Source organism: Anneissia japonica, unplaced genomic scaffold (assembly GCF_011630105.1).
Source record: "Anneissia japonica isolate Jap-2015-1 unplaced genomic scaffold, ASM1163010v1 scaffold288116_len470923_cov172, whole genome shotgun sequence".
Lineage (NCBI taxonomy): Eukaryota > Metazoa > Echinodermata > Crinoidea > Comatulida > Comatulidae > Anneissia > Anneissia japonica.
In genome coordinates, this window is record NW_022724919.1 from 340,671 (window position 1) to 357,690 (window position 17,020).

The window sequence follows — 17,020 nt, forward strand, 5'->3', positions numbered from 1 at the left end:
AGATGTGTATAAGAGACGTAAATAAATATGCATAAATGTCTTCTGTGATTGGTTGATTGCCAACATTTTAATGCTTAGTGGTTTGATGGTCGAATACATGCATAACTCTCATAATAATTTCATATTTTGATCAAAGGACTGTATGCATGCACTATGTTGCAAGTGGAGATGTGCGTCCTGTTGTTGAATTGACTTGGATGGAAGAATTTCACTTTGGATATACTAGATTCATAATCAGCAAGGCCAAAATGCCCTAAATCAACTGGATTCCAGCTTCTACCCAAAAATGCCTACTGAATCATCATTTTAGTAACTTGGAACCAATCTATGATGTACACCGATAGTACTTTCATGTACTACATGGGGTGCATTTTCTCTACCCTCTCATATTTAGGAAATCAACTTCAAAACCTGTGTAATATTCACGTTTTTAAAGATGTGCACTCATAGAATTTGTTTTGACAAAATTTGGTCCATGTGCTAGATGGGGTGAAATTGATCGGTTTTGGGGGTTTTTTTTTTAAGGAGTCCAGGGTTCATCTTACATATAATTTACCAACATTAGCTCTCAGACTACAACTCAGCTGCAGTAAAGGCTAAGTATTTTCACATTAGGACAATTTAGTATAATGAAATTACAATGGTCCTATACATAACATAAAATGTCATTGATTTATAAATGGTTCTGTTTATTAATTTCCTTCGACATTTAACCTTTATTGCTATTAATAGTTTATCCTGTGCTCAGGTCATTAGAAGGCAGTGCAAGATTCAAAATTCAATCACTTAATGCTACTTGAGCCATCGAGATAATTATCTGCAATCACAATTTCAAAATAACAATCAAAATTAAATTTCAAATAAAAAACCAATTTTCTTTAAGTAAGTTGAATTAAGTGACCTTAAAAATTAAGAGCTACCTTAATATCAGACGGGGTGATATTACTGGGTTCAAAGGTCAGTCGTCGGCATTGGCATAATATATGGGAAGAACGATGAATGAAGGCAGTAGGTATGAGTAGGCAAAGGAAGAAAGGACACCTACATTATGTATTTCATGTAATTTTGTATTAAATCTGTGCATAAAATACATAGTAAAATTGGGGGGTTAAAATGAATCTCTGCTTGACACCATCGTTAATATCAATTATTCAGTCTCTATTTTACCAAACCTTACTTTACCCCTTACATCAAATGGTATGAACTATCGATTATCTTCAATAGCAGTACTCAGACTGAGATAAAACGACAGATTCATTCTTTCTGGTATCACATCGTACTCAAGGGTCTGAGGTGGAGGTGAAAAAGGACAGTGTACTTTTACAAACACTCCTGAGTAAATTTTCAGCTAATCTGCCAGTGTTAAAGGAAGAATAAGAAAAAGTATGGATGTACCTAGAAATGACACAGGTCTCACAGAACTGGAAAATCCCTTGGTGATGGTCATAGCTCGTTGGGTAATTGGTAGTATTGGTATCATTGCAAACTCATTTGTGATATTTGTGTTCGTCTACAACAAGACTTACAAGAAGTCTCTATCGCTCAAATTACTTCTACATCAAACTGTGATTGATTTTATCGGCTCTCTGACGTTTCTGATCTTCTACAACATGGATGTTCCTGATGGCATTGGTGGAGCCATATTTTGTAAAATTAGATTTCTTTTCTTGTACATGGCAACCGCATCGACATTCAATTTCGTCATGCTTACAATTGAACGATATATTGCTGTCGTACATCCATTACTTTATCGACAGAGGCCCTTGGGTGGGAAAATTACATACATGTCACTCGTTATCCCCCATGTATGTGGAATAATTTTAACGGTATATATTCCTATTTGTGCGGAGAAAAATCTGAATGTGAATGGGTGTGTAACTAATAAGATGAACACTATAGCTGGTACACTACTAATTATCATTGAGTGGTTGGGACTCCCTTCCGTGCTGCTGTACTGTTATGTGCGGATTCTGTTTAAATTATACAAAACACAAAGAGTTGGCCAGCAACCGTCATCTGTATCTCAACCTAAGAACAGTGGAATTTATCAAGTCAAGTCAACTCATCCTGATTGCTTTGGCACATTTCCTTACAATAGCCCCATGCAGAGTTCTTATAATTATTTACTTCATAAACTGCAAATACAATTATACATATTACATATTTTATGAGTTGGGTATTTTGTTTGTGGCGTTAAACCTCACCATGAATCCATTTATCTACTGTATGACATGCAAGGATTTTAAACGTGGAATTCGCAAGATTAGATACGACATAATAAAAATGCGTTCCCCGCCCAGTAATGGTCATGTGACTTAGTGTTTGAAAAGTATAGAAAAAAAAGGAAATGTTTGCATTCGCTTCAACGCTGCGTTTAATCACCCATTGTTTTCTTTTTCGGTTGCACCCCATACTAGGACATCGTCCAATTGGCAAACAACGCTGCTGAGACCTGTAAGCAATTTTTCCATTTCTCGCTGAAAGAATGCATTTGCGCTGGAGATTCTGTAAGACAATCGTTTGTAGATCAATCTCCCTATCGGTGTAATGAACATTGTAAAGTGTCCGCTTTCAAGAACAATTTGATGATAGCCAGAATTTGCATCAAGCTCTGTGAAGAATTTTCCTTGTCCTCGTCCTAGTTTTGCTAACATTTCTTCAACTTTGGGTATCGTGTATTGTTCTTGTTTCAAACTGGCTTACTCAGTTTTGTCAAGTCAATGCAGATTTGAATGTCACCGGAAGTAACATGGGAATAGGCATGGAAAGTGCAAAGCAAATATGTTTTTATAAGCGTCACTCTCAAATAGGCTTCACTCTCGAAATAAGCGCCGCACAGAGTCCTCCAAAAAATTTTGTGAGCGCTGCGGCGCTTATTCGAACATTTACAGTACGCAGTATAATATCTACATAAATTCATTCGCCTGGAAAGGAAATTGAATAAAACCAAAGACATACTACAGTATTGGATTAAAAAAAAAAAAAAGAAATAACTAAGAGGAAATAATATTGTTCTTGCATGACTCCACTTTACTCAATCGGTTGTGGATGGAAAGCTAAAATTTTAAAAAATTATAAAAAAAAGAAAGAAAAAAAAGAAATAGATATAATTAATTGCCCAATAAACCCCTCAGAGAATATTTTTTGGGCGTCTGGAAAACAGAAATTTTGCCGGACCCCCTAGAGCAGTGTTATCTCAATCGGCCTCACTTTCAGACATCTCTGTATCCGCCCCTGTTATTGCCAGATGATTAAAAAGTGATTAACAAGTGAATGATAGTTAATTTACCTCCAAAGACTGATGCAAATGGGTCATTGGCATTTGGAGGTTTACTTGGAGGATCTGAAAAAAAACAAAACAATTATTACTATTATAGAAACCTACAGCAATGATGAGAATTAGACATGTCTGTGAAAATATTACTGAATGCCATATTTAATATTAGGAAAGATCTTTATATCTTAGGATATAAAAAACAAAACATCTAATGAAATACAATTTCAGCATTTTCAGTTTTCTCTTTGTCGATGTCATTTTAAAGTTTCTGTTATCTGCTATAATAAGGGTAAAGAAAGTGTTCTTTATTTAAGGCATATTGTATTAATAAGACTGAATTCACTTCAATGCAATATTTTGATCTTCATTCATTATTATTGTTATTATCATTATTATTACTTTATTATTATTATTTATTTACATTTATACGATTAGTATTTTTATTATTACTATTAATATTATTATTATTATTATTAATATTATTATTATTTTTATTATTATGTCTTTATCATTGTTTCTCTGGTAGGCATCTTGTACAGGGACATGTTCCCTTTTTTGCCTACCACACTCTTTACGTTTGAATGAAATAAAATTATGAATAATATGTATTGCTCAACTCTTTGGGCCAATTACAGTAAGACTACTTTCAAATGTCTGAATGTATGCTACAACAATTCCATTAGGATGTTACTCAGACTACTACGTCACTGTGGTGCTAGCGGTATGTTTGTAAAAAATAACATACCATCGTTCAATGGAAACTTACTATTTTCTATTTTTAGCTTTTACAAACGAATTGTTACTAGTAATAATGTACTCATTTCCACTATTTGTACCAAATGTACTTTGCGATTAGAGGCTATATAATAGGTGGCTTTCTGTATTGTTCACAGACTGTGTTTAATCTCCGATTCCACCTTTTTTTTAAGCTAGTTTGTGTACGTCATGTACTTGTACTGGTATTTATTTTTCTATTTTTTATGGACAATGTCTGAAATAAAAGTGAATGAATGAATAACTAAAAGTAATTTATTACTATAGTCAAGTAAGCTCTTTATGTACTGTTCATAACAAAAAAAAAAAAAAAAAAAAAAGAAGAGACAGTTGTGATATGAATAATATAGATAAAAAGAAATACCTCCAGTATCTGCAAAGGGGTCATTCCCAAAAGCACCTATGAAACAGATAAGATAGAAGATATGATCAACTAAAAAAAGAATTGGGTGAACGACGAAGGGGACACAGAATTACGGGAAGAATCCTTTGAAAATGAGACACAGGTGTCATTTAATTGTGGTCTCGGTCAAATTCCTTTGGCAAACCACCTGCCAACATAGTAATCCCCAGATCCCAGCTTAAAGTCAGGTACCAGAGGAAATGTTTTTTGATATGCTGGAAAAGCGTTTCAAATACTTAAAAACTGGTAGCAAAATAGGCGTAACCATCCATTTTTCCCAACATTTTTCCTGACATTTTTAAATATTGAAAAATCTGTATCTCAACCATTCTCAAGTTTTTCATCAAACACACTTTTCGTGTGTTAGAAAATACCAGTTGTATGCTTTTTCCTATGCAGCCTGAGTTGAGGTCAAGAGGAAGAGGATTATAGCAAAGACAGATGAAGAAGATAAGGGAATATAGAGTTACATGAAATGAAGTATCCCAGAAAATAAACGCATAGACTGCCTTCCTCCTGCAGGGTGGTGAACATTACTAAATGAAAAGTACACATTTCCCGAAATAGCCTAGCCTTCTTCAGGGATATAGTTAAGATGGGCAGAATCATAACTGAGATTTTGCATTATAAAATAAAGGATCCCAAGCTGGCAATAGCTAATAAGAGTTGCATGCATTTAACACACACTCACCAAAATCAGCAAAGGGTTCAGGCTTAGCTGCAATTTTGCTCTGTTCTGTCTCCTGTTGCTTCTTGTTCTCATTTTCCTTCTTCTGTTTTTCCACCTCTTGCGCTTTCCTTATTGCCTCAAGTTTAGAATTCTGTTGCTGTTTCTCCAATTCCTTTCTCCGCCGCTCCTGTTCTTCCTTTGCCTTCATTTCTTGCTCGGCTTTCTTCCTTCTATCTTCATCTTCTATCCTCTTTCTCTCTGCCTGCATTGCCATTTCGCCATCCCTGTATAGATTAAAGACAAATACAATGAACATCACATATCATAAAACCTTTAATAAAAGCCGAATGGGCTTAATCTCGAGAAGCATCTCAAATTGAAGCCCCATAATTTAGTTTGCAAAAGTAGCTTCGAAAAGAGGCCCATCTCAAAAAGAAGACCATGGGCTTCCTTTTGAGATAGCACAGCACATACACTGTACATGAATTTAAAAAAAAAAAGAAAAAAAGTTAAAAACATGCTTGGTTTATACAGTAGTTTATGTGACTTAATGCCAGTTAATACACTCCATGATACAAACTGATGTTACAGAGGCCTTATTTATTGTTTTATAGCAGTAATACCCAAAATTTATAGCATTCATTTTGAAAAGAAGCCCCTCTTTACTTTGCAAAAGTAGCCTTGAAAAGAAGCCCATCCAAAGTTCACAAACAAAGAAGCCCAGGGCTTCTATTCGAGGTTCTATGGTACACCATATATATAATTATCTACTAGTGACCCCTTATGCTACTTTAACCTTTGATGCTCTATAACCAAGTATCATCATAAGGCTTGTGGTACAAAGATGTAATCATGTGCGACCTTTGGCACTGCTCTATATCCAAAACTTGTGTGAAGAGCTGATCATTTGGAACTCAATTCTCTATAACCAAGGTACAGTAAATCCTTCAATAAGCGCCACACCAAGCATGATCTTTTTTCACTAAGCGCCAATCTTGGATAAGCGCCACAGTGCTTATTCTAGTTATTCTAAGATTCGAATCAAGAATAGGCCCTACATTACTCTATGTCTAATAAAAACAGGGTTTTAAATACAATTTATAGTGTTCAAATGAATTAATAACACAATGAGGAAACAAGCATATCTTTGTTTATTTACGATGATGTACAACCTATGACAGGTATAGGTAACATCGGCAGTGGCGGATTTAAGAGGGGGCCCAGCCAGCTCAGGGCCCCCATCCCCCCCACCAAATTTTTCAAAATAAAAAATTAAGAAAAAAGGAAAATTCTACTCGAATTCTGAGTCTAAGAGCGCCATTTTCGGCCATATAGAGGTGTTACAATCATAAATTCCTGGATCCACTACTGATTGAAACGGGTATGGCAAGCGCCACGCCAATATTTTTTTTAAAACTTTTTTGAGGATTAACAGTACTTTGAGATTTGATTGCAAAGCTCCCATCATATGTGCCTCTATAGCACATGATATGTTCCAAAAAAGAAGGAATGTATTCAAGAAATATAAATAGGCTCACCGTTTACGTGTACTTTCAATTTGCTTTGCAGCGTCTAATCTAATATTGTATTTTCTTCGCAAATTCTCTAACTCTGACTGTTCTTTGCTTAAAGTTGCCTGGAGGTCCTAAATTGGAGAAAAAAAAAATTTAAATGTAGATAATTTAACATACATGTTCTACTAAGAAACTATAATAATTATATTTTAAATGATTTCATTTATATTAAGTCAGTCATAGCATTAAAAAAAATTAGAATCAGAAAATATCAAAATTGTCAAATTCTTGCAAAAGATAGTTTCTATATCAGTTACAAAGACTCTTAAATTGGCTGGTAGTAAGGCCAAATAAAAAAAAAATAAAAAATCTGGAACGATATCAATGTAGAATTAAGACTTAGTAATAGTATTTATATATTCAAAAGAAATTTAAAACCATTACTATAAAAACTATAAAGTGTAATGCAAACCTATGTATAGATAATTGTGCTGTATGAATCATATTTAACTTTTCTTTAGAATTTTCAATGACTATTGACTTATTACTTTATTTATAAATTTTATTTTTTGTGATGCATTTGTTAATTTCATTTCATAATCAATGGGCACCTGTTATAAAGCTTGCTTGCTGTGGCGACCCTTTTTCCACTTTATTTAAATTATTCTGATGGGCCTACATTTTTATCAATTATTGTTTTTTTCTTATGTATTTCTCTGTCTATGTATTTGTGTTGATGATGTGGAAATACACTTTATATTGAATTGAATTGAATTGAAAATACAGGATGAAGCTCGGTGGGAATACTAGTTAGGCCTAAGCATGATGCTGCTAAAGTAGCATCAAATACAACACAGATTTGTAAGTTACTGCTACTGTAAATGGATTAAAAAAAATATAATAAAAAATAAATAAATAAACCTTCTTCCCACCTAAACTTTTGTTAAGATGTGATGCTAAACAAGTATTTTTTTTAAATTTGGCCTAATCAATATAAGGCTTATTGAATTGGCAAAACTGAATTGTTTTCATCTGTATCTTTCATTGGGAGATGATAACGAGTAATTCAATGTTTGATTAATTTAATAACCTGAATTAAACAGGGAAGCACTTTATACGGTAGTTAAACATTTATTGACAACACAAGATGACTGTGTACTCAGCGCACTTTACTTTAAGAGGTGTTCTTTGTACTAAACAGATTGTGTTGTCAATAAATGTCAAGTCTTTGTATAACACAAGCTTTTAGTGTACATAGTACACTTTACATGAATAGATGTACTTTGTACTAAAAAAGCTTGCATGATCAATAAATGTTAAGTGGAGTATGCGGATCAACAGGAGCTTAGTGGAATAACGTCTCTACCCCGTGTTGCATAGTTTGATTAGTTTGGGGTACTATATGTAGGTCAATAGGACCTTAGTGGAGTAACGTCCCTAACCCAGGATGCATAGTTCGGTTAGGTGAGGTTATGCAGGTCATTAGGATCTTAGTGGAGTGACCTCCCTACCCCATAATGCATAGTTATTCATATTCTCTGTAGACAGATCTACCACCTTTTATTAGGAAAGCCGGTAGCCCTGAGATTTTTAAAACACTGTTGAAAACATATTTTTTCACTATTGCTTTTAACAAATAATTTACTACTGTACTTCCTGTACTTGTCAATTTTAACAGTTTTAATGTAATATTGAATTGTACATTTTTATCCAATTTAATTGACTTTTAATTTTGTGTAATTTGTATTTTGATCATATTTTTATGGAATTTTAATGGTTTTACTCTAATATTGAATTTTAATCTATTCTAATTGACATTTTTATTCTGTAATGCATCATTTGAAAATATTTTTATGAAATTTGCGCAATATAAGTGAATAAATTATTATTATTATTATTGTTGTTGTTACAGTATTTTCAATTTGTTACTTTTTGCCATTTCTTTTTTTATTGTGCAGATACTGTCCCTTTGATGGCATTTCTAGCATTAACAGAAATTGAATTGATTTGAAGTCTTTAAAACACAAACTTTGATGTACAAACTACACTTCAACTAAAGAATGTACTTTGCACTAAAAAGCTTGCAAAATCAATTAATGTCAAGTCCTCAAAGTGCTACTTAATTTACTTGCTAATTATTGTAACAGACAAGTACAGTTCATAATCCATTTTGAATTTAATGTTTCATTTTAAAGACCAGTAGTTTCCGTTTGTTTACTTAAGTAAAATTACGCTTTCTACAGCTTACTTTTAATGATCTGTTTAAAACATTATACAACAAATTCAGCAAAAACAAAACACTCTTGACAGAGATAGGATTAAACAAAAGCAAACTTAATTGCAGTACAAATTTTCTCTGCAAATGTTCGCCGAGCTAAAACATAGCACGCATTTTAATTGTGTTTACTTAGGTGAAATTACACCTTCTTAAACTTACTTTTAATGATCTGTTAGATACATCTAGAGTACATATTTCAATTTTGTTTACATAAGTGAAATTCCACTTTTAAAAACTTACTATTAATGATCTGTTTGAAACATCTATAAGTACATAGTTAAATTTTGATTACTTTAGGAGAAATTACACTTTCTAATTTACTTACTATTAGTGATCTGTTGGAAACATCTATAGTACGTAAGGATGTCGCTGTGTCCGTTTCCACTTGAGAGAGGGTCTCTTTTAATTTCTCCATTGTTGATTTTTTGTTTTTTAAGCTATGCATAACAGTTTTGTAAGTATCCGCTTAAATATAAAAGAAATATTATATAAAAGACACTGTAAATATGTATAACAACTACATTAAGCTATTTTGTGTTATATCCACTCAATGACCTTTTCCGAGTGTCAATCAAACTTGACTACTGACCAATCAGAACAGTCATTTTGTTGGACCTTAGCAACGATATCCAATAGGTGGGGCTTAGTGAAATGTCCATTTAGTATCGTATCTCTTTTCCACATTCAATGGTACTTAAGAGCTGGTGTTAATGACAATGGTAATGATGATAATATAAATAAATCAAGAATTTATAAAAGCATCTTTTATTACCAAAGAATGCAAGGTGATAAAACATGACAAAAACAAGTGAACAAAAAAACATAAACAAGTAAAAGAGAATGGAAGACAACTAAATATAATTTAACTAAAAGAGAAAAAAACCTTTTAAAGTTATGGAAAGGAAAGGATATTAAAGGGGATGCTATGGTGAAGTTGATAATGTAAAATTGTAAATGCAAAACAGGAAGATGCTGATAGGATGGATTCAAATAATGATGACAAATAAGGATGATTCCAAGATGTTGATAACCTTCTTCCTAATAACAATATTAGCACGACCATACAAACAATGATAAGTTGAAGAGTAAAGGTAAGTTGCTGACTAAACAATCATCTTCACTTGACAATTTTAAGTCACTACTCAAAAAGCACTTTTTTCAATAATCTTTTTTTTTTTTTTTTTTTTTTTGGAACAGTACTACGAGCAACGACTGATGGCAATTGATTGACAATTAATCAATCAAAAATTGATTGATTGATTAATGCTGATACCATGGTGTGGATAACAATCATCATAATAATAATCATAATAATAGCACCACCAATTCAATAATGCGGATGTTGATGAAAAATAATTCTGGTGATTAACCAGGACGCGAGGCAGTATATTAACTTTGTCACATTATGCATACATCATTCTTTTATTAATCCTGTTTGTTTTTTTTAATACATAATCTATTTGGTTTTCCTGTGCATGTTATTTTTGCTATATTTCTCTATTAATATTGTATCTATATATTACTATTTTGTCATTTTATAGATGGCCATGAATATCAGAAATACATAAATAAATAAATAAATACTTACATATTCCACTATCTTTATTTATGAGTTTTGATGAGCTTTGCAACTGCTCTTTCTCCTGATCAGCAAGCATCTTCCGTTTTCTAATATCCTAAAATACAAAACATAAGAATAAGGTTTATAAAATGTATTATTATTATTATTATTATTATTATTGTTTTGTTACCAAGCAACAGCCATTAACTCATAAGGTCAAATCATTTGCATATCCATATACACTTGAGGAAGGATTTTACCTCTTTGTAGCCACTAAATTTTACTTACTTGAATTTCTTGTTGTAGTCGATCAATATCACTGACTTTGACATCTCTGCTCTGTGACATTAGTATGATGGAGGTATGGTGACCGGTTACGCCATTCTTACTCTCCTCAGACAACCTAGTCAATTCATTCTTTTTATCCTCCTGAAAAAATAATATTTTAATAATAACCGTTGATTGAATTTTACAATAACATAATATATCATAATACATATAAACTATACTATATACAAATTCTACAACCTCAGAGGCCGGAGCCCCCTGATCTGACAGGACTAGAGCTGACGTTTCACAAACAACAGAATGTCCAGCTCATTCAGCCTGACGAGATTCTTGTTGACAACAAGACGAAAGCTAGCATAAGTACATCAAAACAATAGTTTACTATGTAAAAATAATTGGATTATCAGTTACAAAACCAGATGAAACTATTTGATCATATATACATAGTTTCACAATTGTATTACTCTCAAAACTCATAAGTGCACAGTAGGCAAAAACATGTCCATGTACAAGATGCCTACCAATACATACAGTAATCCATCCCTCCATCCATCTTCCCACCATCCATCCACCCACCCACCCACCAACCAATAAATGTTAAGCCTGCTCCTTTGTTCACGCCACATAGGTAGGGGTCCGGGATTGCACCAGGGCAGAGGTGGAATGTTGACCCTTTCAGACCTAGCGCTGTTTGCCACCACACATTTTTTTCTCTTTATTTTATACACTTTGTTTTAAAGCCTCTTTATTTGATGCAAAGCACAAGGAGGCCGTCCATGCAATATGCGCTATATAAAGGGCAATTTAATATTTATTATACTTACCTGGATATAAACTGATATTTCTTGCAGGTAAGTTCCAATAAAAAAATTACTTGTATTGTTTCATCCAGGCAAAATATTAAAGAAATAGACTTCTTAATCCATTCATTAATTCACTCAACCATTCATTCATCTATTTGTTCATCCATTATATGGATAAGTAAATGAATGAATGGATTTATAAATTTAAGAATGGATGAATGAACAGTTGCATATACAAGTGACTGATTGAATAAATAAATAGTTTGAATAAATAATTGATTAACTGATGAATGATTGTATAAACAAAGCTACAACATCTTCTCACCAAGGTTCCTAATTCACATTGTAACGTTTTTATCTTCCCCTTTAAATGTCGAACTTCTTCTTGTTCTCGGATCCTAATGGACTCTAGCTCCTGTTTCTTATTTTTAATTAATTCTAGATGTCTCTGCCTTTCCATCTCTCTCCTTGCAGCCTAGGAAAAAAAAAAGGAACAAATAAGTACATGGAATATTAAAATGAATTATATTTAACACATAAATTCAAATTGAATAAAGCCTCTCTTTCTTTATGACAATCTAACAATCTTGGTAACAATAACAGTGAAAGTTATTCTCACCATCATCATTAGGATGCTCCTGAATTTAGTGGAATTCTTAGGAATGTCAACTACATCTTTACAATGCAATCCAAGAAAAGGATGCTCATCTCCGCTTGCGAACATAGCGTGTGCGTACAGTCCTTAGATCTTAACTGTGGCATCAACCATTTGATATTAGTTGCAAGTATAGCTGATAATTAATAGTCTATGCGTGCCATGCAGGTTATGGTATTAGTTTAAGTATTTAATTAATTTTGGGTATTTCGTAATGTGTGTTACATTTGATTTCTCTTGACAATGAGCTTGTTAAGAACTACACTTTGATTCATAAAAATTCATTATGACAATGTTGGACTAAGGTGCAAAAAAAAAAAAACCCGATAATTTTATTAGATTGGAAAATTTAAATTTTTTTCTGCGATGTGAGTCTCATGAACCACTGGATACCACCACATCGGTGAAATTAATGTTGAAATAACGAAGCGTGATTATCATGACAACTGACACACACGTAGGTAATTTGCTATGATTTTTGTGACTATCAGAGCACATTAAACACAGTTATGCGTGTAAGGGCAAGCAAAGTGTAGAATGTCAATGCCAGAGTTATAACCTTTGATGTCCTGAGATGGGCATCAATTTGTTGAATTGAATTATTCAGGATGTCATGTAACAAGAACTCAGTCTACTTTGAAACCACCAACTGATTTTACAAACCTCTCTCTGCTCCATTATTTTACGCCTTTGTTCTTCTTGTTCCGCTTCTATTTCTCTCTGCCTTGCAAGTTGTTTTTCTAATTCCATTTGTCGTCTTCTTTCCTGTTCCATCCGTATTCTCTCTTTTCTTTCTAATTCCTGTTTTTCTAAGTACTCCTGCCTGTCCTGTAAAAAACAATAATAAATAATAACAATAACAAAATATTAATTAAACTTTTATTGTAGCTTTAAATGTTAGCACGGCATAAACAAATGTAAAAACTGTCACATTGTACCAGTTAAGCAAAACATCTGGTATAATATTTATAAACAATAACAGATTACTTCTTAATAATTTAAGATAAGACAAAATAAAATGTATTCAATTTTTCACAAATCTACCTTTCTCAGTACAGTATTTTAGTTTTGATTGCATTTAATTTTTGTTTTATTTTGACCTGTTAATGCAATGTTGATCTCCACATCTTGAAATATTATTTATGCTTAAGGAATATAACATTTTATAATAGGGGTGAAGATTTACAAGAATATAAAGCATAAAAATGTCTATATGATTTGTAAGTGCAAAATAAAAAGTGCTAGATCTATCATAAATTTATCTTTCTCTGTACAGTATTTTGTTTTCTGATCTGTTAATGCGGTGTTGAGCTCTACATCTTGAAATGTTATATGTGAATGAAGGATTATACCATTTTTAATAGGGGTGAAGAATTAGAAAAAAACAAAAGTTTGTGAAAGTACAACAGTGCAAATATCATCCTCTGCAAACAACAGTTCTTCTTGTTCCGCTTCTATTTCTCTCTGCCTTGCAAGTTGTTTTTCTAATTCCATTTGTCGTTATGTTATTTACAACAGTGCAAATAACATCTAAGTATAGCTACTTCTTATGTACCGTATATGCTCGCGTATAAAGCTACCCACGTATAAGTCAACCCCCAAGTTTAAGAATTTGCGTGTTACGAATGATCCGCACAAAAGACGAATATGGTTTAAAAATCTAAAACTTGTATGTCACGCCTATCAGACGAGCCCATGGTTTTAGATCGTAATTTCGCTATTTTAAGCCTTGTCTTATAAGCGAGGAGGATACATTGGGATATTCAACAATGATTAATTTACCCTTTCTTTCTTTTGTTCTTCTTGCAACATTGCTCGTCTCCGTTCCAGCTCCTGTTGACCTCGGTCAAAGTTCATTTTTTTCTTCTCTTCTAGACTAACTGAAAAGACAATCAATCAATCAATTATTCAGGTTTACCGATAATTAGACGTACAGTAGTTCATTTACATTATTAAAAGGAATCACCTAATTAGAGGATGTTTACTGTAAAAAGTAATAAAATAGCATTAACAGAGATAAAGTACAAACCTTGTCAAAGGTAGATTTATAAATACCGGTACCATATTTATTCAAATAAAAAAATCTAACAAAAGCAACATTACTCTGAACACATTCCATTAATGTTTTACACCAGTAGAATTACATTTTTTCTAACCTGGTAAGGATCAATTAGTCTTTATGACCACGCAATAATACATTCTGCCCGGAAATTGTGTATCCCTCGGATAAACACCCCTTTAAAAACCCTTATTATTATTATTATTATTATTATTATTATTATTATAAAACCAAATAAATTCAGTATTTTATAGCAGAGTATATTGGAGTCAAATTCAATACATTTATTCAGTAAACTGGGCCCTTTCTCCAAAATTTAACAAAAATAACACACATTAACATCTTCATACAATGATATGGTGGTGTTTGCTGGTGGAAAAACAGCATAAACATTGACCTTGATGATGATATGATAGATGACAAAAATTAAGATGTAGATTGTAGTCTGCTATAAAGATGATGACAATGATATATATAATGGTATTTATTCAGATAAAAATCATTAAAATATAAGACACGGCAGCCAAAAGACTGAACTGCTAATTACGTTTACATAAAAAATTATTAACAATTTGGGTTTGGGTTTTGGGTGCTTGTGGGAAATTAGAATTGCAACAAATAGCGGGTTTCCCAGAGCTGTTCACATTTATTATAAAATAAGTGGTTTAAAAAGCACATCCAGATAAAACATCCAGATGATCATGTAAACATTTAAATATTTAAACTTACTAATTTTTGGTTTATCATCCATGAGCATGTTGTCAGCTTCTATGCTGCCCTGTTTAACAATAGTTGGCGAAAGTGGAGGTGGAGCACCAACTGCATTGCCTATAGGTGGTAAGCCTCGTCTGTAGGATGGTGGAATGAGTTCTGGCGGTAAAGTTTTGGGAAGGGGCGCCCCTGACTTGGCGACATCAACTAAGTGCATTGCAAGACAAAACTCCTCAGATGTAAGCTTGCCATCGTTATCAATGTCTGACAGCCGCCTATGTGAAAATTAAATTACATAATTTTAAAAATATATAAGATATATTGCAGAATCAAAGCTTTTTTTGTCAGTTGAAATACCTATTTTTGTCAGTTGAAATACCTTTTTATTCTATGTTATATCTCAATTATTTTCAAATTTTAATCTGAATTTTATTTTAAGAAAATATTAAATGATAAGTAAGCTTAAAATTATTTTCCATATTAAATAAAACTGATCATTTTTCCCTTCTAAATTCAAGACACATTTATAACCCGGCCAGCATCGGGTTTTAATTGGAGTCAGATCATTCTCCTCCTCGAAAAACCCTTGCAGTTAGGCAGGAAAAAGGACAATGTATACGTTATATGTCAGTACTGGTGCTGAGCTGCAGCGGGTCCCAGGGGCCTAGCCAAAATTTCCAATTTCAAATATTTGGAATTGGACAAAATAGAAAAATATAACTTTTTTTAATCTCTTAAAAAATATATACTGCAAGACAAAAATAACCAATAGATTGCACTTATGATATAAATTTATTGGTGATCCGCTAACGTTAGCGGATCACCTCTTGTTATTGTCAGAGATCTTACAACTTTTTTTTTTTATTCTACCTTTCCTTCCATTTTTGTTCGCACGATATCTCAAAATTGCCACGAGTTACGCACACGGTCGCTACATCGATCATTTTGCCTTCGCCTGGAATAATCATGGTAAGGTTTTCAACGCGCTCAGTCAAGCGTGAACGTCATCTACGTGCAATTTTGCGTTTTTACATTATCGATTATATCAGCCTAACCAATTGCCATTTCGAAATCGTATTAAGTGAGCATTAACTTCGGGTTAATGTTGAATGTACTGTACCCTAATTTGACTCGTGCGCTTTACTACGCGCGCGCACGCGAGCGTCAAAATTTTGAAATGCTCGAAATCACTTTTTAACTAAATTAGAGGACGGTTTAGGTCAATTTGAGCATTTCAAATTTTTTAAAAATTTCCCACTACACGCGCGCAATTTTACGGGCGCTGCACGTACGAAAGCTGGAAATTACGTTATTTTACATATTTTGGGTTCCTGAAATTGTTTTCACAAATTTGCATTCTTTTCGCTCATCTTTTGGCAAATAGCAAAGCCGTACGTGCGCATCAAACATAGGCATCTTTGCGCGATTTGTACCCCTATACAGTGAAATTATGCTAAAATCAGACCTATTTTTAATCAGTTATAGCTCCTTAGGTTGAAAGGTGACCCCCTATTTTTATTACATATTCTGAAAGCACATAAGTTGTAAATGTGATTTTATAGATGATAATGGCTGATCGGACATTGTGACGTCATCACATTGGCATCTGAATTCAAAGAAAGTGACTTATAGCTAGACGTCATTTTTGAAAATACGCATTTGAGCGTATCTCGCTTATCCTTGGTCGATCGTCTTCCAACTTTGAGTATGTTATAGCTGAGACAATTCTCTTTCATATATTTGACCTCTTTTTACTTTTTGATGACGTCATCATGGTCAAAAAAATTGTTTTTTCTGACCCCCTCATTTCTCTTTCTTCAAAACGTTGATGACCCCATATTAAATCTTAATCATTAGTCATTTTTAAATCATATTAGGTGAGCATAAGCTTCAGGTCAAGGTTGATTGTTATGTACCTTAATTTTCCGTTAGCGCTTTTTAGCGTGCACGTACGCGTGTGTCAACATTTACATATGCATAAAAACCATGAATATTTTTAATCAGTTATAGCTCCTTAGGATGAAAGG

General features: G+C 33.0%; 1 protein-coding gene across 1 annotated transcript in view; it reads right to left on the bottom strand.

The window, feature by feature from the left end:
- The window catches only part of LOC117112623 (intersectin-1-like), a 66,346-nt gene that overhangs the window by 32,809 nt on the left and 16,517 nt on the right, over nucleotides 1-17,020 (bottom strand). Inside the window, exons 8-18 of the mRNA XM_033255729.1 lie at nucleotides 15,012-15,268; nucleotides 14,006-14,103; nucleotides 12,887-13,051; nucleotides 11,894-12,043; nucleotides 10,766-10,906; nucleotides 10,505-10,592; nucleotides 9,242-9,381; nucleotides 6,663-6,769; nucleotides 5,146-5,408; nucleotides 4,416-4,451; nucleotides 3,290-3,343 (exon numbers count right to left, since the gene is read on the bottom strand). Of these exons, the coding sequence (XP_033111620.1) occupies nucleotides 3,290-3,343; nucleotides 4,416-4,451; nucleotides 5,146-5,408; nucleotides 6,663-6,769; nucleotides 9,242-9,381; nucleotides 10,505-10,592; nucleotides 10,766-10,906; nucleotides 11,894-12,043; nucleotides 12,887-13,051; nucleotides 14,006-14,103; nucleotides 15,012-15,268 (1,499 nt within the window). The remainder of the gene's footprint in view (nucleotides 1-3,289; nucleotides 3,344-4,415; nucleotides 4,452-5,145; nucleotides 5,409-6,662; nucleotides 6,770-9,241; nucleotides 9,382-10,504; nucleotides 10,593-10,765; nucleotides 10,907-11,893; nucleotides 12,044-12,886; nucleotides 13,052-14,005; nucleotides 14,104-15,011; nucleotides 15,269-17,020) is intronic.